Here is a 27,915-nt window from a genome sequence, read left to right on the forward strand (position 1 = left end):
AACGAACGAATCTACGAACTACGCACACCTCACTTTAATAAATTAACATAACAACAATAAATTTCAAATAATACCATGTACACAGCATTCTGTTTCAGAAACAACAATAACGACAGAAATTCATACTAAAGAATCAATGAACATAACATTCTACAAAATAAGAACAAGAATAAAATAAAATGCACTTACCATGAATTAATGCTTTTTCGAACAGCAGAAATAGCAATTTCATACCGCTTTTAACATGCCGCCACGTAATCACTATCGTATTTACATGACAGCCAGACACACTCCAGAAAATTCATACTATGGTTCACAAATAAATAAAATCACAAATCCCTACTTCTATCATGCACAGCCATTAAAAATAATCTCCCAGACCCTCTTTCCACACCTTCAAATACCCACTACCCCTCAACAGGATGGCCACAATGATATTTTCTTTTGCCGAACTTCAGTTCAACAACTTCTACCATTTTATCTTTGCCTCCCATTTTCTCAGACACAGACGTGAATCAACGAGCTCCAGCGAAAGATTTTTCAACATCAACAGGGTTGCCATAGAACATGCAATCGTGCTAAAAACCAGCGCAGAACACATATCACCACATTTGGTGAAATTAGGGTGTATATCAGAGTTGTATCGAAATAAGAAATTTTATAGTAAAGAAACCAAAATTTATGTGGCTGATATTTATACTTTTAACTGCTGGAATGAGGATTAAATGTAAAGCATATAAATTCGCAAATGTTCAGACACATGTGTTGTACTTCTGAGCTTGTCTATTGTTATGCATGCATTAAAAAAATATTAGTGGGCAAGCCTGCCAGATGAGCAGGCTGTGGCCAAAGCAAAATTTATAAATACACCTGAACACTGTGTTGCTCAATGTAATCTTCAAGTTCTCATATTCTTGTATTGTGAAGAGTGCTTCGTGAATGTCACTCTGTATTTGTATGAATATCATGCTGTCATTCTGTACATTCATGAAGGTCATGCTTCTTCAATTTCTTGAGCACATAAGTTTTCTTGTCATTGTGCTTGCCTGCTCAGTCTCCTAGTGGCTTTTCTTCATTTTCTGTAGCTCGCTGTAACTTTTGGGCTTCAGCTCTTTGTCTTTTTAATACATCTCTCGTGATGCCTATTTTGCATTTTGGCATGTTAATAGGTTGAAAAAAAAAAGCGATTTACTAAAATAATAATTCACCTCAAATACATTAAGTACCTACATAAGTTTAAACTATACTCAAAAAGAAACTACAGTCTAAAGTCGTTAATTCGGACACCCATAATCCGAACCTCAAAGCTACAAACTTTTTGCGCATGTGTCGCGATGACGCATGCGCATAGGCAATTACTCGTGCCCGTAAGACCTTTATGGCTGCAAATATGCGTGTGCGCATGCACGTTTAATGTATAACGGACGGTATAAGCTAAGCTAAAGTTATCTAATTCAGTTAATGTAGTTAATCTTTGAATTATGGTAACTTGGCAATTTTTTGGCGACCAATCCTGCTACAGCAACCTGCTAGTTTTTGTTTGGACGCCATTTTGTTTTGACGAAGTAAAGGCTTTTTTTTTTTTTTTACTCAACATTTTTTTCCAACAATCTGCTAGCCGAATTACGCTTATGCTAGAACTTTTATGGAACAAAAGTGCTTAATCATCATGAAGATTAGGTGCGAAATTGGGAGAAAGTGCAGAATCGCAAATTACTTGCCGCATTTTTAAGAATTGCACATACACTGTATCCATGTACACGTTGACCTATTTTCACTTAAAAAGACATCCCAGAATTGCAAAAAAATGGCATTGCACACACTCTTGACTTTATCCATGTACACTGCTAAAGTCCTAGCTAGTAACCTTTATCGCCTTACCAAAATGTCGCCAAACTACCTGTTACCATATTCCAAAGATTAGCCGTTAATGTTGCAGATTGCGTTGTTCCTTAATCTTCGAATTGGATCCGGCTTATTATTTTTTGCAGACTGTTAGAGCAATTTTATAAAAGTAAGCTTGAACTTTCGATTATGTCAAATGGAATTTCTGATGCTGGAGCTCCCAAAGGATCTACAAAGAGAAAGTATGTTTCGATGTCCATCAAACAAAAAGTGGAATTGCTGCAAAAATTGGATAAAGGCATATCCTTTGTTTCTCTAACCATTCCGAAATCTGTTTATCAATTTCACGCTGCTCTGGGAACGCCGCGGCGTGCAATGAATTGGAAGTTGATCTGTCAGCACTATCCTTATCTTCAGTGCAGATGTTTTTATTTTATTTGGCTTATAATTCCTTACTAAATGTAGTATTTCATCTCAATGTACTCCGTCTTTGATATGATTTAAATCAAGTTCCTCATCATTATAATTCGCTTCCGATTTTGAAGAAAGTGACACAAAGTTTATTGAAAATGGAAAAATTTCTATTGACAAATTAGTCGGTATTCTTGACACAGCAATTATAGGACTTGAATAGCAGAACTTTGTAACTAAACAAGAAATTATGTCTGTTTAATAGAATTAAAGAGAAAGTATTATCACATGAAACGAAGCAACTTAAACAACTTACATTGAAAGAAATGTTTAATAAAGTAAACAAATAAATATTAAGCTTTTTCTTTTTGTAAATTTTGATACCCTTTAGATCATAATTGCTCTTTATTTCATATATTACGGTTTCATATTTTTAATTTTATAATTTCTGCATGCCATCTTACCAGATTTAAACTGATGATCTATAATCCGGAAAAATCCATAATCCGGAATTGCCGAGGTCCCGTCGAGTCCGGATTAACGACTTTTGACTGTATATAATGAAAAAAATTAAATATTTATGAATAAAATTATTAAAATGCACAGAAAAACTGAAAATAAAATTAACTATTAATTTAAAGTACTAATACACAAAGTTGCTGGCTGCGGGCAAAGCACAATTTTTAAGTTCTCTGTGCACCTGAAAAATCAGTATGAATGAATTCAGTTCATTCTTTCCTAGCGACTTCTGATTCGTAAATAATTTTTTTGTTGCCAAACCAGGAAACAAAAACATTTTACACTTCAAATTAATACGTATGACGTCATGATTTAAATTTAATGTAATGTAACAACTTTTACTCACTCTCAATAAAAGAATAAAAAGTGATAATAACATATCATGTCAATTATCTTAATCTGAAACAAAAATATTGCCAACAGGAGCTATTTATATAAAATGCTGACATCAACAAAAAATTTTCAACATACAATGTTATCACATGCAGTCACCTGCTTTCTTCAACATCAGAACATGACCTTATGTAATAATAATATATCTAATGTTTGGCAATCCTATTTTTATTTCATATTTTGTGAAACTTGCAAATTTTTTACTAACAAACTGTACAATTTGAAGGTGAACAGTGACAACACTTTTCGAAATAAAGCAAATTTTTATCACTAGCATGCGAGACTGTTGCCAATCGAAAAAACGAGAGTGAAAATTACATTTTCAGAGTTTTTAATTAATATCCCAGCTGATTTAAAGTCGTACAAAGAGGAGAATAGTTGAAACGTCTTCCCATGCTTTTTTTGGAATCCAGGGAGAATTTTCTCGAAACTCAACTTCCCACTAGTAGGTTGTGGCACAAATAGACAGACATGAACAGGTTTTAATAGTAAAGATGCTACAAACATGGCCACTTGCTGCTCTATCAAATGTTGAAACTGGGCATGCAAATAATTTGAAAATACAGAAGTTGTTTACAAATTTTTTGAATGATTTCGATAAAGAATTACAATAAATAAATAAATAAATAAAATACAAATGTTTTGAGATAAATATTTCTAACAACTTATTATTTGAAATGAGAATTATCGTCTGCGACTTTAAAATTTATTCTTTCAAAATGTGACATGTAAACAAGCTGTGGATTTAAGGCTATGTTTTTATGCTATCAAAAGAGACATACTTCTATGTAACTCAAAAGGTGTTATGATGTGCATGGTGTTAAAATTTCTAAATGCAAAATAAGCAATATTATTGGTTGGAAAGTGGAAAATCGGGAGTTATTATTTCTGTGGAAAGAAGACTCCAAATGAATACCTGAGAAAGGTACACTGCTCAAAAAAAAAAAAAAAAAAAAGGGACAGTGCTATATCTTCCGTTCTACTGCGCTGATTGACAAAATTCAACCTGCGTTTTTCATGTCTTGAAAGCGCGACTTAGGATATATATTAGATTTATGTATAGCACTATTCTAACATAGGTATTTTGACACAAAATCAGACTTTTTCTGAAATAACATACCAGTTTTTTTCCATATTTCGATTCTACGACTCAAATTATGCCAGAATACCAAGCTTTGTAAAAATGGTACGAGTAGTTTTTAAAATATTAGCTCTCAAAATTTTAGCTCCTCAATGTTAATTGAATTTGGCAAATATTTATTAATATCTCCTTTTTTATTAAACTTTTTTGATTTTTTCTCTCACATTTCGAAATTTAGGTTCATTCCAAATAAAATTTAAACATTTTTGTGTGTTTTTTTTTAATTTCTATTTTAAAATAATTTTTATAAATTTTTCGAAAAAAATTTTGAATTATAACCTATAAAATTTTTACCATCATCTTAAAGTAGGTGTATTTTTAAGCATATCTGCAAAAAATTAGGCTTTTTTATTTAAAATTTTCTAAGATATACACGAATTTATATATTTTCACGTTTTGAAATTTGGCATCTTTTTTTGAACGATAATAACGCCAAATGTGGTCTATGGATTTTTGTTACACTGAATTGCCACAGCTATTTTTAACCTTAAATTTCAAGTAAAATTTTACGAAGAATTAATTATATGACATTTTTTTCCCTCAATGATGCGTAATAAATATTTATTAATACAATATTTAAAGCTATTTTTTTAAATTATATATGACATTATTCAAATTTTTAACTATTTTTTTTTTAATTTCTCTATATCTTAAAAAAAAAAAAAAAAAAAAAAAAAAAAAAAAAAAAATGAGAGTAAATTTTTACCTTTGACGTTTTATCATCTGCTGCTTTACTTTGTTTAAATCCAATTGTCTAAAACTGAGAATTTTTGTTTGATGTTTATTTGATTTTTATGACAGTAACTGCATAATTTATTTCTAAAAAGAAACTGTTGCTTTTGAAGTGGCTGAAAGAGTGGCTGATACATATTTTTAAAGCACAGTACACGTTACACGTGGGGAAAACCACGAAAATGCCCATGCAGCCAGCCCGTTCGCGGGATTCGAACCTCGGACCGAACTACCAGTGTTCAGCGTCTTTACCGCTTGGCCGCTGGTGAGCTATTTAATTAAGGAACGACCATCTAAGTTTAAAAACAGCGTACCGTAGCAGGAATTCAATTATTGGCGCCGCATCTTTCATGTTACTCCCGATTGGCAAGCTACATGATTTTTAATGAGTATTCGGGTTTTGCTAGTAACTTCACTTAGAAATCGCGCTTAAACTAGGTTAGTTGGTTATTTGAACATAGAAAGAACATGGGAGCTATTTGGTTAAGATGCTTTCATAGAGAACCTTTGTAAAGAGAACCTAGAAAACTACGAAAACCAACCATGCAGCCTGGGTTAGACTTCGCAACAAACAATTAGTATTTAACAATCTTCAAATGCTAGGCAACTGGTGAGGCTCCAATTTAATATTTTATTTCTAAATATTTAAAATATTGTTGTATTGTTAGACATTGACTTGTAAATGACTGTGAATTAAGCAGATGACTTTTAATCTTACGTTTTCAGTCAGAAAACCTGTTCCGAATGTTTTGTATTGCATGACAATGCATCTTTTCATTATTCAATAACCAGTCGGAGAACCGCTTGTGTTCCGGAAATAAGTATGTGTACTCAATCGTCCTGCATGTTCTTCAAATTTGTCTTCTTGTGATTTTTTTTCTTTCCCAAAAACTAAAGTTGCCTCTCGAAGGCAAGTTTTTTGACATTGAAGAGACAAAAGGAGTATGACATCTACTTTTAGAGGCATGTCAAAAACAGATCTCTACAAGCCTTCTCTTCCATTACATGTTGTGCAGTTAGACAAAAAGTTGCATCAGCGTAAATTTTATAATCTATTTTTATTCCACTCTGATTACTTTATTAACATACAGTGAATATATACTAAATCTTTTACTTTAGCTTAAGTAATTCGGAAGTTTGGACGGAATTGTTGTCGGAACTAGGACTTAGAACATAAGTCAAATTAAATATTTCGAAAATCCAATAAATTCAAGGTCGAAGTTTCAATATTTTATTTTCGGACGGAGGGGAAATTTTTTCAGTTTTGGTCCATTATCCTAAGTATATTTGCTTTGATTCTTTATTTTTTCCATAAAAGCGAAAAATTTACGCTTGGTATACATATAACGCATAGCTTCAAATTAAAATTTAATAATATACAGAGTGGTTATAATTAAAGTTCCACACTGAAACGGTCATAAAAAGAAAACTACTGGATCAAATGTTATCAAACTTGGTAATCGTGTAAAGGAGGTCATGGGAATTTATTTTCTGCGAAAAAAAGGAAGTTGGAAACCTCACCACCAGGGGGAAAATGGCGCTGTATGCAACATTGTTAAACGAAATATGGGTCGGAATCTAACTTAACCTTTTGTTACACGGGTTTAACATGTTACATACCCTTAAGAAACTTTGAAGTAGGCAATTACCATTTAAAAGCGTTGAATTCGATAAAAGTCGAGTGCGCCATCCGTGTAAGTGAGAAATTCGTCCGTGAAAACCACGAATTAGCGATTAGAAAATGTGAGATCGCAAATCACTCGCACAAGTGCGTACAATCTGGAAGTCGTTTTCTTACAGATCGCTAATTTGTAATTTTTGAAGCCTGAATTCGGCACTAAAACATGAAGATACTGATTCAAAACGCTTTTAATCGATTTGGGCCAAAGAAATCCCTCATGTTATTTATCTAGTTCCATTGCATTCTCCTACTGCATTCGATTGCATAGCAGTCATTCCACACCGTTTAGTGTTGAATGACAGCTAGTTTTATAACTGAACCATTTTTCTCGGAAGAGCAGGCGACAGCTGGACCACTATGATTGCAGCTCACTTAGAGTCAATGTTAAAATGTTTCGTGATACATGAACTGCATGGAACTGCAGTAACATGGCATTTTAGATACTACGATTTTTATGCAGGTCTGGGCCCCACCTCACGTGTGTCGCACAGTTACTTAGGAAACATTTCATGAATGAACATCTTATAGGCCTACAATTCCCCTCTTCCCACCAGACCTCAATCTCTGTGACTTTTGGCTATGGGGTTATGTCAAAAGCACTGTTTATAGTGATGTTCTAAACAATTTGGCAGAAATGAAAAATGTCCATAACATTCCTCCTGATATGCTAAGAACTGCTGTTAAGAATGCAGTAACAGGATTTAACTTGCTCTCGGAAAATGCTGGACGCTACATTGAACATGCTTTGTAACACATTTCGGAAACTATTAAACACATTTTAAACAGATGTTTTCATGTCTTATTTCATTTACCAATATTGTATACAGCGCCATTTTTCCACTGGTGGTGAGTTTTTGAACTCTTTTTTTTTCCCATGGAAAATAAATTCCCATAACCTCCTTTACACGATTCCCAAGTTTGATAACATTTGGTCCAGTAGTTTTCCTTTTATGACCATTTCAAATTGGAACTTTAATTATAACCACCATGTAAATTAAACTTTAAAAGTCTGACAGTTTGGTTCAAGTCCCAGCTTTAAAAATATATATATTTAAATATAATATTTTATATTAATCCTCTTAGAAAGAATGTTTTAAGAAGCTAGTTTTTCTCTCGCGTTATAGATTGTATAAAAGAACATGATCTTTAATATGATTTAGATTGTTTCAGCCGATATAAGAATCGGGTTACTCGGTGGTACAGAATAAACCCTGTTGGACTGTTTTATTTCTTTGTCATTTAGCAAAAATCTTTTAATTAAAATATTTATGCTTTGGACTTTGCTCTATACTTTGTTTATAGTTAAAATGTCTAGAAAATGAAAAGCTGTCTTCAGCTGAAACGCAGTTGATGCAATTGATATTTTAAAAAAAATTGACAAGAATGCAAAATTTATGGAAGTCTAGGAATCGAAAAATCTTAATTTTTTTGTGTGAGCACTGAAAATAACTGTAGAAGGAAAGAAGAAAATTAGGGAGAAAAGTAAGCAAAAATTTGCAGGGAAATTTGGCTGTCAGACATACCAAGATGTTTCAAAAAGTTGGACGCTTTTGAATATACATACCTTCAGGATACTTCAAAGAATTTAGGTGTTCAAAGAGAAAACACTTGGACGTGTACACCACCACCACCAAATACCATCAATTGAGCTTGTGTTAACAGAAAAGACAAAAACGATATCATTACAGATTAAAGTGAAGAGCGACTGGTTGTAGACTATATAAATGTATATATGTATAAATGTATATGTATAAACTATATAAATGTATATGTATTGACTATATAAATGTATATGTATAAATTTAAATTACGTTATAGAACATCATATCGTATCATAAATGGAGAATCCCATGATTTTCTCAGTCGAATTATTTGAAGATTCAGGAGTTTATCCAGTGATGTATGTGGATGTCACCTAAAGATGTTTTTTTTTTCCTCCTGATGAAACAGCGGCTGAGCGGTAAATCGATGAACACAGGTAGTTCGGTCCGAGGTTCGAATCTAGCGAACGGGCTGTCTGCATGGGCCTTTTCGTGGTTTTCCCCATATGTAACGTGTATGCGAGCCAGTTTCCCTTAGAAAGTCCTCCACGAAGGCATCCCTTCCCTTAGGCATAATTAAATAAACCAAAACCTCTTGATGAAACCAGACTTTCCTTTCATCTCATACCTTCAAAATGTTTAGCCTCTAAAGACTGATAAAGGCTCTGACCAAATACTTCGTGATGAACTTTCTAAGAGAAATCTGCTAGCATACACGGTACACATGAGAAAATCCACGAAAACGCCCATGTAACCAGCCTGTTTACCGGGATTCGAACCCCGGAGTGAACTACCAGTGTTCAACGATTCTCTACCGCTCGGCCGTTTGTGGGCCTTTATGAAATGGAAGGCGATAACTTTATTTAAAATGATTGTCAGAAATACCAAGATTATTTTGAAAAGTTGGATACTTTTTAATATACTTGCAGAATGCCTAAAGAAAAAGAGCAAGAATAAAGTAGAATGCCTGAAGAAAAAGAAAAGAAGAAATAAATTTTTGCGTAAAATTTAATATTTCTACTTTTTTTTTTAATTTAAAACTTTTTAATCTTATGATATTTGATTCTTGCGATTTCAAAAATAAAATATTTGACTAAAATATCAATTACATTTTAAGAAACCAAATGTAGGATAAAACTGTGTAGAGCAATGGGCACAATGATTAAACTGTTTAAAGCAGTGTATGCAAGTCATCCTACGTTAAAATGTCCATTATACATCTCTCTTTTATTTATATATTTCTTTTCTGAACGGAACATTGAAAGGCGTGTTAACTGTGCTTTACTGTAATTTCTCTTTTAATATATGCAGTTTTCAAATGCATCATAGTCTGAGTTACAAAATATTCTTCGGAAAGAAACGCAATTCAAATAAATAAAATCAAATTCTGGAAAATTTATATTAATAAATATATTTAAAATGCTCAGTTCGAAGGAATAAATAGAAAATTTTAAAACAATTATCTGAAGAGACAATGCAACACAAACAATTAAAATAAAAGTATAAAAATTTAAAAATTTCCTAAAATAATAACTATGACAAATAAATATATATAAAGAAAACTATTTGAAAAAAAATAAACGCTGCACCGTTATTGACGCAGTTTGAATAGGTAAATAAAAATTTTTAAAACAGTTATTCGAAGAAAAAAATGCAACTTAAACAATTAAAATGAAATTCGAAAAAGAAAAAATTACTTAAAATAATAACAGTTATAATAAAAAATATATAAAGAATATTATTTGGAAGAAAGAATGATGGTGACTTTTTTTCCTCTCATGGGAAAGGAAACAAGGTTGCCATATATTAAGACGTTCGCCAAGTGAACTATTCTTGGCGCAAACTGAACAAAAAGTGCCAACATAAATTTGTGAATTTCTCCGTAAATTTTGCTCCAAATTTTACAAAATTTCATATTTAGGCGTAATTTGAGTCGTAGAATCGAAATATGTGAAAAAATTGGTATGTTATTTCAGAAAAAGTCCGATTTTGTGTCAAAATACCTATGTTAGAATAGTGCTATATATAAATCTAACATATATCCTAAGTCGCGCTTTCGAGACATGAAGAACGCAATTGGAATTTTGTCAATCGGCCCAGTAGAACGGGAGATATAGCACTGTCCCCCCTCCCTTTTTTTTTTTTTTTTTTTTTTTTTTTTTTTTTTTTTTTGATCAGTGTACATACTGTTTCTGATGTTTTTAAAATTAAATTGTTGGTAGCAAGAGAAAATTTGCTGATCCAAAAATCAATGCCAAGTCTTTAAATACATCTATAGCAACAATAAATAAAATAATAAACCAAGATTTATGACATAAAAAAGCTCAAAAACATAATGTTCACCAGCTTCTCCGAAGCTTGTGGCTCAATGCTGAACAATTTATAGACCTTTGTACGACTACTGTTTAGCAGGAGATAAAGGAAAATACATTGTGATCCTTGATGAAGCATGGGTGTACCTAAATGACTGCAACAAAAAAGATTGCATTAATTATTGAAAATTAAAAGAAAAAAATGTACAGACTTGATTCTGTAACTACAAAGTAAGTTTTAGTAAGGACTTTGTAATTCTCACAAGATTCTCTAACAATGTAAAATTAAGAAGGAGAAGAAAAGGAAAAAATTTTTGAATCAACTCAACATGCTATCACTAGAAACTTTTTATGGCTGATATCTAGAGAAGAAATTACGTTGCTTTATACTAGTCACTTTCAAAGATTTAAGTTTCTTCAAGACAAGACAGCAAATCACACTTCAAAAAGTACCACTGCATTCCTTAAAAACTGAAAACTGATATACAGTCAAAAGTCGTTAATTTGGACACCCATAATCCGGAATAATCTATAATCCGGACCTCAAAGCTTCCACATAAGACCTTTACGGCTGCGCACATGTGTGTGCGCATGCTCATAATATGCTTACGCATGCACATTTAATGTATAACAGACGGTATAAGCTAAAATTATCTAATTATCTATTTCAGTTAATGTTGCAGGTTGCGTTGTTCCTTAATCTTCGACTTGGATCCGGCTTATTATTTTTTGCAGACTGTTAGAGCAATTTTATAAAAGTAAGCTTTAACTTTCGATTATGTCAAATAGAATTTCCGATATATATTTACTACAAAGCGAAAGTATGTTTTGAAATCCGAAATCTGTTTATCGATTTCACGCTGCTCTGCGGCAGAGGGGGGGGGGCAGAAACGTCATTATTAGATTATGATAGATTAGAAAGATTATGTCAAATAGAATTTCCGATATATATTTACTAATATGTAATTTGTATCTACAAAGCGAAAGTATGTTTTGAAATCCGAAATATGTTTATCAATTTCACGCTGCGGATTGGAAGTTGATCTGTCAGCACTATCCTTATCTTCAGAGCAGATGTTTTTATTTTATTTGGTTTATAATTCCGTACTAAGTGTAGTATTTCATCTCGATATACTCCGTCTTTGATATGATTTAAATCAAGTTCCTCGTCATTATAATTCGCTTCCGATAGTGAAGAAAGTGACCCAGAGGTTATTGAAAACGAAAACATTTCGATTGACAAATTAGTCGGTATTCTCAACACAGCATTTATAGGACTTGAACAGCGGAACTTTGTAACTAAACAAGAAATTATGTCTGTTTAATAGAATTAAAGAGAAAGTATTATCACATGAAACGAAGCAACTTACATTGAAGGAAATGTTTAATAAAGTAAACAAATAAGTATTAAGCTTTTTCTTTTTGTAAATTTTGATACCCTTTAGATCATAATTGTTCTTTCTGCATGCCATCTTACCAGATTTAAACTGATGATCTATAATCCGGAATCGCCGAAGTCCCGACGAGTCCGGATTAACGACTTTTGACTGTACATTATTAAAACTAAAATGTACTGTTATTGAAAAAATAAATAAGTAAATAAAATAAAAAATTCAAAAAAATTAAAAAATAGTTGGTACTTTAAAAATACAGATCAACTGTAAAGAAAGGTTCACAATATTTACACAAAATTTGCTATGCTTGTAATACCGCTGACTGCCACGTGAGATTGTATATTTTTAAAATATGCCCAAATTTAGGGAGAAAGCAGGTAATATATAAAATTTTAGCATCGATTTCTTCATTTTTAATTTCTTCAGGGTCATAGCTGGATAACTTATTAGAAATTTCATTTGTTTTAAAATGCACTATGCACAGTTATATTTTATGCATAATTCATAAAATATTACTTTTAATTAAAAAAATTTTAATTTTTATCTCTTTTTATAGAAGAAGTTATAAAAATAAGCTTTTTTTCTTTATATATACACACATTAGGTAATGAAAATGGAAATATTTAATTAATTAATTCCGCTGCTTCAGCTGGAGAGGACTGAATTTAAAAGCAATTATTATACTAAGTTTTTTGGAAACAAAGTCTGAGCACATGTATGCACATTCACATGAAAGTGAAATGAATTGCGCAAGTAGTAATAACTTGTATTTGCACTAAATGGATTTAAGATCATACAACATTATATATATATATACATGTATATATATGTGTGTGTGTGTGTGTGTGTACAGGGAGCATGCTTTAAATTTGTATTATATAATTTTCAAAATTTTTTGTGGGGAAAATTTAAATAAACATTGGCAGATATAAAATATTAAATTGAACAAGAAGCTAAGTTTACTATTATATTGAAACAAGAAGCTAAGTTGCAAACAGGGTGGGAAAAGCATATGGGATTTGAAGTTAAACCACGTTACCGTCGGCTTTACCACTAAGTTGTCATCACACAAGTATGGTATGCAATTTTGGCTTATATACATCGTCAAGTAAATTAATTCGTAAAACTAAATTTTTTGGTCCTATTTCAGTGTACGATTGTCTAAAAAATTCATCAGAGTTTGTTCTTCAGCTTCTAGGACATTTCTTACAAAAAATATTATCTTTTAAAGTGGCTTTCCAATTGAAGTTAAATGGGGTGCTAACAATATATTCCATGCGCTTACTAGACAAAAAGGTATATATATAAATAGAGAAATACAAATTTAACATACTCTTTAATGCAGTGGAATATTTAAAAGGCTATCAAATTTAATTTATAATTAACGTTTTTAGTTTTTACGTGTTTGAAAAGAAAAATAACAGCTCTTTTAATGCCATATCTGATTTGCTACAGCAGTTTGATATAGTCAGACGTTCAGTTTCATTAAAGGTAAATGAGTATGCAGAACTAAGAAATAATTGTCAGGACAAATTTTGCTATTTCATAGACTTGAAATTATATTTTTTGCGCCTGATTTTCTTGATCTGAATTTCTTCACCGCCTGATTTTCTATGCGAACTAGTACTGTAGTTGTAGTCATCTTATTTTTTTATTTTTTTTAACTAAATTCAGCTGGTGCTGTCTTTTTCAGTATGCAGGTTTCTCACTAAAATGTTAATTCTGAAATAAGTATTTTTTAGCAAAACATTCTTTCTCTAAGCCAGTGTTCATTGCTACTTCTTCCACCATTAATTTTTGGTGACAACACCTGATTGCTCCTTTTTTACCACGTGACCCCAATGCATTCGCAGATATACGGATAGAAGTTGAACTCCATCCGTACGTCATCCATCACCGCACATTGACCGGATTGCAGATGTCAATCAAAGTGAATTCGCTTGTTGATTTGAGAAACACATAGACACCACATTGCATACGCAGCAGGGGAAACGGGCTTTTAGAAGTAAAAATCTTTAATAACTCATGACTGCTCTTGAAATTTGCACTCCTGTGCCATCATTTATAAATAACTCCTTGACATTGGCATTTTTTTTACTCATCAAATACAATAATCCAAAATATGGCATCATTTCACATCTTGTAATATCCTGGCAGTCTCATTTTCTTGAATAATTATGTTTCCCCACTCAGATGACATATATTGGCTGGTATATTTCAGAATTTCATCAATCATATGTACATCTATTATCTTCATAAATGATCCAATTTTATCATCTATATCTTTTACAAAACTTTTCATGACAAGAAGAACTTTCACAGTGTTCAACTTTTTAGTTTTGGAAAACTTGACATATTGCATTTTACGCCATTTAGTAATTTTGTCCTTGCCAATATAAAAGTCTTCATCTTCAATTGATTCTTCTTCATCATCTCTTCATCTTCAACTGATTCTTCTTCATCATGTTCAGATTTAGATTGCTCAGATACTGCTGATACAATTTACTTTGATATTTTCCTGACTAAGATCACTTTCTCTATCCAAAAACACTCTCACATCAGTCCTTTCATTTTCTTCATCAGACAATTCTTGAAGAATATGTGGAATATCTTCCCATTTTATCAGTTTTGAAGACATATTGCCAAAAATATATGAAATATATAGTTTTAAACTTTGTACAGTAAATTAATAACTCAGTATAATGTACATAATAAAACATTATTATAAAAACAAAACTTTAAAAGATGTAAAAAATAATTATTAAATCTACTAGCAAGAGCAGGCATGCATTATAAATTTTCCAGATAAAGTACAATACTGCATAAAACTTTTTCGAAAATTGAAACTTGACCTTGGAAACAGGATCAACCCATTTCATCTCAAAGGGATGGAACGCATAGAGGAGCAGCAATAATCTACAGACATTTTCTGTACTGTACATAACTGTTTTTTAAGATACAGCGTGTTTGTCATAAAATTTACGCATGTGCGTCTGCTGAAAGATTAATGTTGTCTCTGCTACTTCTTAGGCCTTAAATAATTATAGAATGTGAATGTGTAGCTGACTGAATGAAGCCATAGACTAAATGTCAGTTCATATTTGCTTTGATTTGATTGGTCAGTTCTTATATTAAGCTTGCATAAAGTTCAACACTTCGAAGGGAAAGGTTCAGTTTGACTTTCACAAGTAGTTTGGGAGGGTTTACCTTAGTTAGTAAGACAAAAGTGGATGAGTTAATTTTAAAATTCAGAGGAGCTCGCTGTCTGATCTTTTTGATGAAGAGAAAAATAATGCAAATATATTTTTAATTTTCAGAACCTGTCTCTAAAATGCTAGGAGGGAAAAAAAAAATGAGAAAATTTGGCATTATTTTTAAAATTGTGTAATTCATTGATTTTTTGGCACTCTTCTGTAATTGGGACCAAATTCAGGAATATATGTATTCATACACATGTGTATGCATGTATGTGTATACACACATGAACATATATTTCAATTCATATGTGCATGAATACATACATACATACATTTCTCAATCAAGTCCCAGTAACAGAACAGTACCAATTTTTTTCAGGGTAAGCAGATCACTCCATATAGTTTTCTTTCTCTTCACGTATACAATAATCTGTTTTTACCTAAAATAACATCAAGGAATTGCAGAAATTCAGCATCATGCAGAGGAACATTATCATCATTAACACATTGTACCATATTGTACACATTAAACTTTGTACTTGTTTATATGTAAAATAATTATATTTTTTGTGAAGCTTTATGTATCATAAGAGTTGCCACCATGTAGTTAGATTTCATGTCAATATTTATATTCAGTATTAAGTGGTTCCCTGTTAGCAAAAAAAAAAAAAAAAAAAAAAAAAAAAAAAACTGCTTTAAGAGGGAAAAAAATTCTTGATATCCATAATTATGTAATGAAATTTTTTTTTAATTTTAGGAAATAAGTATTGTATTTACTCACATATTTCCCCCTTCTCTTTGCAATTTTAATTCTTGAAAATTTAGAGGGTACAGTTATTCAATGCATACCATTTCTAAATAAAAGGCTAAATGAAGAATATAGGATATTGAAAAGTACATATGAATAAACATGTTATAAACACTATATTTTGTGTTTTTAAAAAGAGTAACTGAAGTTATTAATTTTAATACTTACTTAATGTACTTTCCTATCTGGAGATGCATTTTATGTTTTTGTTATTAATGAGAAGTTTATAAATCATATGCTGAAAAAGCTAAGAAAAATAACATGAAAGGGAGGCATAATATGCAAGTAAATATGGTAATTTGAGAGATTTAATAAAAGGTCATTGAATTTTGTGGATTAAATTAGTACTACTAGGTATCCTCTGCAGAATTGTTACTTCTGTAATTTGTGTTCAAATGGCATAGAATTTTTTAATGAGGAGTTACTGAAAATTAATAACAATATGCAAACTCATATTTTGTAAAGCATATGTTATTCATGAATTGTATCATTTCTATATTTTTATAAAATGTATAATGTTGTGTTTACCTGAAAATACTAAATTGTATTGGGTACAAAAATTTTCTTAAGCGTTTGCAGTATTTTCAATAATTTATAGTTGCTATTAATCAAAGTTTTTTTTTTTTTTTTTTACCATGCTACAGTAGAAGGTAATGTAAATTAAACAATTTATATTAAAAAGGAGTTTTATTGTTTATATTTATAATGTTTTAATAAAAATGAATTGTTATGAATTAATAATTATAATATTTCATGACTTAATAATTTCATTCATTTTCTTCTGCAGATGTTAAAAAAAATTGCTTTTCAGTAGAAAATATAAGAATTTTGCTTTTTGTTTAAAAAAATTTTGGATTAATTTTTAATATTTTCAGGAAAAACCACTCTTGCTGATTCCGTTTTAGCTAGTAATGGTATCATATCTCAAAGACTTGCAGGAAAGGTAAAACTTATAGCTCTTACATACAGATAATTTGTTAAATTGTAATGTTACATACAGATAATTTGTTAAATTGTAGTACACTACAAATGCTATGCTTTGATTTTTCTCTTGCAGATCAGGTACTTGGATAGTAGAAAAGATGAACAAGAAAGGGGAATTACTATGAAATCTAGTTCCTGTGCTGTTCATTATCAGAAAGGTATATAAAAATTTTCTTCTTTTCATAAATAATGTCATTGTTTGCATCTTGTTTTAGTTTATTGATATAAATTTCATATCTGCTCTTTGTTATTTTACAAAAAAAAAAAAAAAAAAAAAAAATGATTGTTTCTTTTCTTTCAAAATTTTTCATAGAAAATTACATATTTTAGCAGGTAGGTTGATTAAAACATACAGTTCTATATCTGACATTGATTAGTTGTAATTTAAATTGTGTTTATTATGTCTCAGTTACTCAGTACTAAACTTACTCGAATATTCCGGTTTGCTTTTTATGCAAAATTTGATTCTCCTTCTCCATAGATTGATTATATGCATAAAGATATGAACATATGTTTAATTAATACTCAATTTTATTTCATAGTGCTAAATTTAATTTATATTTCATCATATTTTTTATTAATTAATTTTCTCTATTATTAGTTAAGTCAGTTAAATTTATTTTGTATCTGTAAATTATTAACCTTTTTTTTTTTTTTTTTTAAAGAATTCAATTAAAAAAAATTTTAATTTTCTTACATTTTCACAGTAATTTTTAAATGCAGAAATTTACTCTTCATCCTAAGGCAGATAATTTTTTTGGTATTATGTTTGGTCAAAGAAGTTATCGTTTCTATTAAAGAATTGCATGTATGCACTTTCTATAAATGTACATATAGAGGAGAGTTCAAATATTTCAGTATGTTCATGAATGAATTTAAACTTGAGATTATATTGCATAATACGTCGTACCTGCCAACTTTTACGAATTTTTCGTAATTTTTACGAAAATGCGTTTGTCTTTACGATTTTTTTCCTTTTTCAAGTGTTTTTAATGATTTTTGTCGAAATTTTAGAATTTTTCGCCAATTCAGCGATTTTCGCTGATTGCATCGTGTTTTACCACCAACTACCGACTACTTCAAATCCAGTAACCTGCGGTTTCTCCCAACTTGCCGCTTAATCAGCCAATCCATTGCGCTGAACTTGTTTTTCCCACTCTTTTCTTTGTGGGCGCCAGATTATTTTTATCGCGTTCGCTTCAGCAGCAAGGGAATTACTCAGCAAGCATGGATTGTCGCATTGTTTTTTTTTTTTTTTTTTGTTTTTTTTTGTTTTGTTTTTTTGTTTGCACGTGCTACGAATTTTCTTAATATGTTGTTGTTACGAAATGAGTTCAAAATAACCGTATTCTCAATATTTTTGGCCTGCCTACAAAGCTGAATTTCTAACAATTAAAGAATCCTTCAAAGGAAATAACTATGCATTTTGCAATGTGTGCGTGTGTGACTTCATAATAAGTCACAGTGGAAGAAGCGACATTGTGAAGCATGTTAAGTCTAAAAAGCATGAAGTTAATGCTTCGCCTTCGACAACGTCAAAGAAAGTGGATAATTTTTTTTCAAATTCGGCTACGAATTCAGATGCCGATGTCATTTTGGCAGAGTGTTTGTTTACTGCATTCCTCATCGAACACAACGTGCTGCTAAGGGCTGCCGATCACGCCAGTCAACTTTTCAGACGGATGTTTCCCGACTCCAAGATTGCTGAGAAATATGCTTGTGCTCACACGAAAACATCTTCTATTGTGAACGAAATTACTTGCGATGCACAAAGTAAAACGATAGCTGCACCCCCAGAATTCAGCATTTTCGGTGTTAATCGATGGCATTAACGACAGCGATTGGAAGCTTTACCCCATCTTTGTCACATATTTCTGTGATGTTTCTAATGAAATGAAAACTGATCTTTTGCATCTTCCATTGTTAAATGGAGATGCTAAGGGGGAAAATATTGCCTCCTTGGTAATTAATGAGTTGAAACAACTTAACATTCCAATATCAAACTGCATTTCATTTGGTGCAGATAATGCTCATGTCATAGTGGGTTACAAAAAGGGTGTAGCCTCTTTCCTCAAAAAAGAACAAAATGAATTAATTGTTATTGGATCCCCATGCCATTTAATTAATTTGGCAGCAGAAAAAGCTGCAGCTGCTTTACCATTAAATATTGACCAGCTTCTGATTGATGTGTCTATCTGGAAAAAATTGTAAAAAGGAAAGAAAACCTAAAGAATTTCCAAGAACTGTGCTCTGGTGAAACGAGAAAAATTCTGAAACATGTATGCACAAGATGGTTATCCTTAGACAGAGTGCTAGGAAGGTTTATTGAACAGTGGGATGCATTGCTAAAATATTTCCACGAAGAGACCAAAACGAAACCACAGATCCCATCAAATTTGTCGGCATATAAGATTCCGAAAAAAAACTTTGCTTCTAATCAAATTGCTTTAAAAGGGAAAGGCCAACACATGAATCAAACCCTTTAAAAAGAAAATGCTTAGAAGACTCCTCAAAGGTCAACTTTGTTAAAGAAGTTGAAGGGAAGAAGAAACAGTCTTCTATTAGCCGGGAGGAAAGGATTTTCTATCTTCTTTCTTCGGATTTGAACAAAGCATATTGTAGTTTTGTGTTAAGTGCCATTAAGATTTTTGAAAGTGTAAATACCCTTCTACAATCAGCTTCGCCAAAATCTCCCCTGCTTATCCAAATTCTTAATGATCTTTGAAAGAACTTTATACTAAGTTTGTAAAACCGTCCATTGTGAAAAACAATGTGTTGATTCGTATTGCTTATAATAGTTTGGCAAATCAAAAGGATGACAATGATCTTATAATTGGAAATCAAACCAGGGAACTTGTAAATTCTTTGAAAGATCATGAGAAAAAAGAATTTTTTCAATGTGTTAGAAAGTACTTTTCCTCAGCCTGTGATTACATTGTAAGGAAGTTTCCTTTGCAAAATGAAGTTCTTTTAAATGCTGAAGTGGCAAATTTGAAACAAATTGAAAATTCATCTTTTGAAAAAATTCATTTTTTTATTGATAAATTTCCATTTTTGTTAACAATTTAAGAAAATGAATGCCATAATGATGCTTTAATGAACTACAGAACCAATTTTCTGCTGCACAGTTTGAAGACTTTGCCAGTTCTGCAGAAGATAGACTTGATGTCCTCGTTGGTACCTTAAAAAGAATAAAAAGAGCTGATGGAACACCAAAATATGATAGACTAGCAAGAGTTTTATGTGCTATTCCCGTAATTCCACACAGTAATGCTGAGTGCGAGAGAGTCTTCAGTGTTGTGAAGAAAAACAAAACTATGTTTCGTTCTTCAATTTCACCAAAAACTCTAGAAAACATTTTGATTGCTAAATGTTATGAGGAAACTAATTGTTATGACAGGAAATTTTCCAAAGAATTTTTGGCTAAAGCCCAAAAATGCACTCTAAATTCATTGCAATAATTTTTTTGTGTAACATTTAAGTTCTTGTTTTATGTTTCCTAATAAATTTTTTAGTTACTACTTAATTGAGATTTACTAATGTAAGTACAATTTTCTTTTTTCTGTTTGTATAAATTGTTATTTTTTTAATATCAAAGCATGATATTAATTCTTCATGTTCTTCTGAATTTGGGGGAGAAATCTTCTGAATTTTTATCTTTAGAGGTTGGCAGGTATGATAATAATAATAATCTAAAATTTGTAGGATTTTTTTTAACCTTCACATTTACAGTCTTTTTCCATCCTCCTATTCTCTATTCTAATGCATTTAGTAAGGAAATTTTAAGAATATGATTATCTTTTATATGTTTAAAAGTAAAATAAAAATAACTTGTTTTGAAAAATTAGAATATTATTGATAAATGAGCACTGCATTTTGCTTAAACAAAGGTAAAGTGAATTTTGATAAAAAAAATATCATTTGGTTTTAGTAATCTGTCATCTGCATTTGACAATCAGATAAAAGTCTTTTGTACTAAATGAGGAAATATATTTGGCTGTAAATGAAAGCAAATGAATGATTGTATAAATAGTGAGTTTTCTAATCTAAAATAACTATTTTTGTGAAAAAAATAATGTGTTTATACTCATATTTTATAAAAAATATATGTTTATGTGAATAGAATTTTCCATCATTCCGCTGTGCTGCATTTTAGTTTCTTTTAACCTTTTAGATTTTTATCCTATTTTTTTATTACAGACGGACAGAATTATTTAGTTAATCTTATTGATTCTCCTGGACATGTGGACTTTGCTGGAGAAATTTCTACTGCAGTTAGATTGTGTGATGGAGCTCTTATTCTTGTTGATGTAGTAGAAGGAGTGTATCCTCAAGTAATTATTAGCATGATTGATTTTTTTAAACCTAATTAAGTTATATTAGTCATAAGTGACTAAGGATAACTGTTAAGAGAAAAATATTCACGGAGGCTGTATTTGAACTTTGTTTTTATTTTTATATATTTATTTGAACTACAGAGCAGCTTTTGGGGATTTATAAAATAGTCTATAGTTTTCTAGTAAAACTTCCATTTTTGATAATTTTCTAAAATTAAAAAAAAAAATTAAAAACTTTATAAAATTTGTATTGTAATACCTCACTTAATATGGCTTCAATATCTTTTCATTTACTGTAGTCCAGTTTTACAATTTTAAATTAGAAAAGTAAAAAATAAATTCTTACGAATTAGCACACAAAATTGTTTTTAATCCATAAATAATCAGTCCCTTCCCCCATATTCACATTCAAGTTTCCTTTCATGGGTTTTATTTTTATGAGGATATGTGTTTTTTATGTTATGCAATATATCAGAAATGTTATTAAAACTTTAGGTGAAGCAGGGCATGAATTAACAACTAGCAATATGAGGACAATATGAAAACAAATCATATCCTACTGTGCAGATGATTGCATTGGTTTTAACTTCAGTTTGCTGAAGTCATTAATAACATAGTGAAAATGGGAAGCAACTAAGTTTTTAATTAATTAAATTCTGTCAACGTGATTGAATGCATCTAATAAAAAAACTAGTGAATTAGATAATGGAATCCTGATTAACACAGATAATATAGGCTTATGAAGAATGGAAGACGAACTAGACAATGACAACTGTACAGAAGTCGTTGCAGGAGAATCAGCAGCTGAATAGTTAGAGCTTCTTATATAAGTTGATTTCTATATTGAACATAATGAATTACATGGTTTATGCTTGACAAACAGTTTTCCAACTGATAAACGATGCAGTTTGTTGCTGCAAAGAAATATATGACGGCAAAATTCCAAGAAAAGCAAAAGTGCACAAGTATTCATATTGCAATATTTAGAGAACAAAAAGTTAATTACGAAAAACATGCATTTTAAAAACATTATTTACAATTAAGACATTTGAATTAATTAATATTATTTATTAAACAACAGTGAGAATATGCTTCTCACCAGTGGCCAAATGGTAAAATCGCTGAACACTAGTAGTTCGGTCCAAGGTTCAAATGCAGCAAACAGGCTGGCTGCATGGGCATTTTAGTGGTTTTTCCCATGTGTAATGTGTACATGAGCCAGTTTCCCATAGAAAGTCCTCTACAAAGGTATTCCTCCTCTTAGGCAGATAGCCCTCAAGGCTTTGCCATAATAAAATAAACCTAAACTTGTGATATAGGCTCAACAAATTTCCCAGACTTTGTTGATGTATTACTGTACTGTTATTTATATGGGACTAACTAAATAAAACTATATAAATATTTGATTTGTCAATATTTTATTTATTTAATGTATTATTGAAAGACTTGTACCATTTCTGTGAGTGTGTTTTAAGGAGCAATAAAAAGAAGCCATTTAGACGCCCCACCAATACATTTCAGTTATGTATTTGTTTTGATACATTGCTTAGAGATTTCAATGTAGCAAAAACTCACTGGTCAATGGATTGCAATATAGTGTTTATTAAGAAAATGAAAAAAAAAAAAAAAAAAAAAAAAAAAAAAAAAAAAAAAAACACACACACACTAGCAAACATTTCAGCAGTCATTACATTCCTGTTTTCCTGTTGAGCTCAAAGCTAGCACTGGCGCACTACTCAAAAGTACATACATAGCACATACATAAGAATGCTCTGACATACCTGCAAAAGAAAGAAGCAAGGGGGGGGGGAATATTTATCATTGCATCTCAGAAAATAAAAATTTTAAATATAAACAACATTAGGAACAATGTGGATTGTGTTTATATATGTGTGACTGCTATTGATTAAAAAAGAAATAGATGGAATAGATTTATGATGTGTGTTAAGTGAAAAAATTGTAGACTTTGTATGACTGCATACCAGGCCACATGACTGGGCTAAAGTGAGACATCAGTGCCATCAATTATTTTATTCACCAGCCGACAGTTGTTAAAACTTTTATATTCTAATTTGTCCATTTTTAACTCCTAATTAGTTGATACTTTTACTCTGCTTGAGTCAGTCACTAGCTATTAAGCTCGGTGTACAGCTATACAACTCATATTGTTAAACAGATGGAGACAACTTAACATATGGCTTTCTAAAACATACTATTTCTGCTTGCCATCGAATCTACATTACATCAGTACTAGTCATTTGAAATTGTGTGAAATGTTTGTTGCTTTCATATGAAAATTCTTCTTGTTGAATTAAAGTTGTAAATAAAGTTATAAATTGTACTTTAATTAAGAGATTAACCTGCAAACAATATATAACAAAGATAAAGAAAAAGTGACAGGAGAACAGTGTGTTTTTCAAAATAAATGGAAAGTTACATACTTTTGTAGTTTCATCCATAATAAAGCAGTATGTTTTATTTTTAGCAAGAGAATATCAGTTCCAAAAGAATGTAACTTATGTCATCATTATGGCATGAATCGTGAAGAAAAATTTGAAATTTGGGAAAGTAGACTGAGGGAAGAAAAATTGCACATTTTAAAATCTGGCTTACATTAACAGCAATTTTTTTTTTTTTTTTTAAATCTATTATGGAAGCAAATAAATCCAGTGGAGCAACATTTTATGTAAGTTTTGTTCTCATGCACATAACTGCAAAGAGTTCAAAACCATTTTGTGGTGGTTAATCCATTAGATTGTTTAATTAAATCTGCTGAACTTCTTTGTCCTGTCAAACAGCAAGTATTTAAAAATATTAGTTCGCCAACCAACACAGTAGCGGAACATATTAACAAAATCACTAGTGATTTATGATGTCAATTAAATGAAAAAATTATAGATTATGCAGCATTCTCAATAGCAGTTGATGAGAGTACTAACATCATAGATATAGCACAGCTTGCCATTTTCATACAAAGTGTTACTGATGAATAGTAGTTGAGAAAGTACTGGAAGTTGAGTAGTTGAAGAATTACTGGAAATGATTCCTATGAAAGAATAAACTGTAGCACAGAATATTTTTTCTGGATTAAAACTGTAATCGATAAATATAAATTAAATTGAGCTAAAAGGATTGGATTTGCAAGTGATGATATAGTTGCTATGGTTTTTGAGAAAATGGAGTAATGGTAAAATTAAGAAATATAGTGAAAGAAGAAAATTTTCAGAACAAGTTTTAAGCTATACTTTGTTTTATTCATTTAGAATAATTTTTTGCCAAAAGTTTGCAAACAGATGATATTATGGAAACTACCGTATTTGACAGCATATAAGACGCACCCTTATTTAGAAGACACATGTAGATGTAGATGAAGTTATGTGTGTCTAGACCTTTATCCAGGCTAAAAATAGCATTCAGTATTGAAAGTTAACCTGTGTCCTTCATGTATAAGACGCAGGTAACTTTTTGAGACCAAATTTAGGAAAAAAAGTGCATCTTATATGCCGTCAAATACGGTAATTAAAGCAGCAAACTTTATCCACGTGAATAATCAAGAATTTCTTGTATTCAATTTGTTGTTTTGAATTTTAAAGTGAGGACAGAGAAATGATTTATTATAATGAGTTGATGTGGGTAAGTCAAGGAGCTGTATTAAAACAAAATTTTTGATTTAATAATTGGAATCAAAATTTTCATGATGCAAAAAAGTAAAACCATTGAAGAACTAATGATACATGGATTATAGATTTAGCATTTCTCTTTGATTTAACTGCTCATTTAAATATTCTAAATAAAGAACTGCAATCAAAGGGTAAACATAATAGAATCACTGAAGTGCATGCTTCTGTTAAAGTTAAAATGCAAATGTGAGAAACATGACTGAAATGAAAACAGTTTACACATTTTCTATGCCTTAAATTCTGTCCTGTTATACCAAATAAAAAATGCCAAGAATATGCAAGAAAAATAACATTATTATGACAAGAATTTGAAGGCATTTTAAAGAAATTTGGAGTCCAATTTTAAATTATTTTCATTACTATTAAAAGTGGTTGTGAATAGCACACTAAGAGATCTACAAATGGAACTAATTAATTTGTAGTGCTGTATATATCGTGTTCAAAGATTTCAAGATACCGATCTCATTAACTTTTATTTACACTTGTTGAAAGATAAATATTCTCAGTCGTGAATTTTTCGGTAAGAATAATCACTTTTTTATAAATAAACCATTTAAGAAAAGAATCCTATTGACCTTTGAACATCTACAATCCATGATGAAAATAGTAACCAGCAATTTTTCTCCATGGCTACAAACACTACAAGACTCAAAATGCCATTAAGTGTCAAGCTGTAGCAGAAAATAGAGAAATGTACAATTATTTACGTGTAGTCATATGCATTTATGTGTATTTTTTCTGCGTGTGTCAATAAAAAATTTAATGCACAAAACAAAGAAAATAAGTTTTCATTATATACTCTCAAGTTTTGTTCCTCTGGGGAAGTTTTCTCTGGAAATGTGGTAAGTTTTTATAATTTGTTCATTTTATGCTTATGTTAAAAATAAGTTATTTAGTGGTTGATTCAACCTGTAAGAATTGTTTGAAATAAATGTCAGTTCAAAAATTTAATATTTAGCTGCTAGTACATTTGAATTACGACATGCAATTAACAGAAATTTGTTACAGATACAAAATAAACAAGATGTGAATTTTTTCCTTTGCATCATTATTGCTTATGTATTTTTTGGATAAATATTTAGTAAGTGAAATTTGAAATTAAGTTAAAATTTATTTTGAAATTTCATTAAAAAATTCTGTTCTTACAGTTGCTTTCAGGTTATGCATGCTACCCACCAATTGCTTTCAGGTCATGCATGTGGCTCACATGCAATTTGAGTTTTAGAGCACTGGCTTCTGACATTTAAAAGAAAAATTTAATAGTTTTAAGAATTTAAGCTTTACAGAATACTTTTAGCCATTGCCAACAAAATTAATTGAAACTAGTAGTTGCAATAGATTATAATAACTTTTCAATGTTCCAGTCAGTAGTTTTAGATGATCAGTGAATAATAATTTTTTTTCATCAATAGTTGATGAAAAAAAATTAAATAATGCCTATGATAATGAACATTCCATCATGTGTGTGGAATGGAATTATCTGTCCAAGATTGTTTTGTGCCTTCAGATTTGTTTGATATTAATATTTTTTTATTTATTTGTCTTGTATTAATAGTTTCTGTTATTTATTTAGTTTCTTTATGTATTCTTTAGCATTATTAGTAATATAAAATTGGTTTTCTTGCAGACTAAGGTTGCCTTGCAGCAGACATGGAAGGAACATATCCGCCCTTTACTTGTATTGAACAAAATTGACCGTCTTATTTTTGAATGGAAATTAACCCCTCTTGATGCATATGCACATTTAGTTCAGATTTTAGAACAGGTATTATCCCATCTTTCATTCCAGATATCTTAAAAATGATTTATATGTTTGAATCTTTCAAAAACAATTACTAAATGTTTCAAAATTTAATTTATTGCTGGTTGATAACTGAATTTGAAATATGTTTAGACTATTTAAAATTAAAAGACTTCAATATAAGAGTTTTTCTCTAAAATATTATATATGATAATCAAAGAACTATTTTCTTTGTGGGTCCAATATAGAACCTTACAATGAAGTAACAAATTTTAACTTTTCGCTGCTTCAGCTGTGTGTTTTATGCAAAGTAAGGAATAATTTTTTAATTTTATGATTTTATTTCAATGTGTCTTCCTTGTTTTATGTATCTTAAGAGGATTAACCCTTTAACTGCTAACTGCTCTAAGTTGAAGCACTTCACATGTGTGGCATGCAGCCACAGAAGACTGACCAAATAAATGGGATTTCATTTTTTCTTGTTGCTAAGTAACAAATGAGATATGAGATTTCTATGAGTGTTAGACATATACGATAGAAATAATTTCTGAATATACATGTGAGACAGCAATGAACAGCCAAAGCTTTCACCAAGCACGCATTTGCATCCATAGTCTACACTGATGGCTTGTATCAGATGCACATATGCAGCCATAGGTCACACCAATAGTTTTTGCTGGACGTATATATGTCCTCATAGCTATCAAAGGGTTAATTATGGAATGCACGTGCTGAATCAGAAAAGATTTTTAATTTCAGAATTTTTGAAAAAAAATTGAGAATAATTCAACATATCCAGAAATTCATAATGATACCTGTCAAATTGCTATGAATAAGGATTCAGCAAATGTAAAGTATTATATAACATTTGATGATGCAACAATGTTTGGTAATATTCTAAAATTTCAAAGTATTATTTTGTAAGCCCCTGGATGATTGATTCTTGGAAAGAAAGTGCTAAATAATAACTACACTACTAAAAAGCAAACGCCATATGCTTTTGTTTTCAATTCATATAAACTCAGAAAGGAAGGTTAAATGAAACAGAAGGGAATCTAGTCTTTGCAAAATGCAGTCGGAGTGTAGGAAATGCTGAAAATCATCTTATTGCAAAGCTATGCCTCATATTTGTATCATATACCCAGCTGGCCACTAAAATTGCAACACCAGGTAGGAATGATGTGATGAATATGAAAATT

General features: G+C 30.7%; 1 protein-coding gene across 2 annotated transcripts in view; it reads left to right on the forward strand.

Moving 5' to 3' along the window:
- The window catches only part of LOC118187713 (elongation factor-like GTPase 1), a 352,553-nt gene that overhangs the window by 12,261 nt on the left and 312,377 nt on the right, over window positions 1-27,915 (forward strand). For both annotated transcript variants that reach the window (XM_085810767.1, XM_085810768.1), the window contains exons 3-6: window positions 16,850-16,917; window positions 17,032-17,116; window positions 21,159-21,292; window positions 26,603-26,740. In XM_085810767.1, coding sequence (XP_085666893.1) covers window positions 16,850-16,917; window positions 17,032-17,116; window positions 21,159-21,292; window positions 26,603-26,740 — 425 coding nt within the window. The remainder of the gene's footprint in view (window positions 1-16,849; window positions 16,918-17,031; window positions 17,117-21,158; window positions 21,293-26,602; window positions 26,741-27,915) is intronic.

This window comes from Stegodyphus dumicola, chromosome 2, assembly GCF_044657685.1.
Source record: "Stegodyphus dumicola isolate Sdum_Otavi_A_Nest chromosome 2, ASM4465768v1".
NCBI lineage: Eukaryota > Metazoa > Arthropoda > Arachnida > Araneae > Eresidae > Stegodyphus > Stegodyphus dumicola.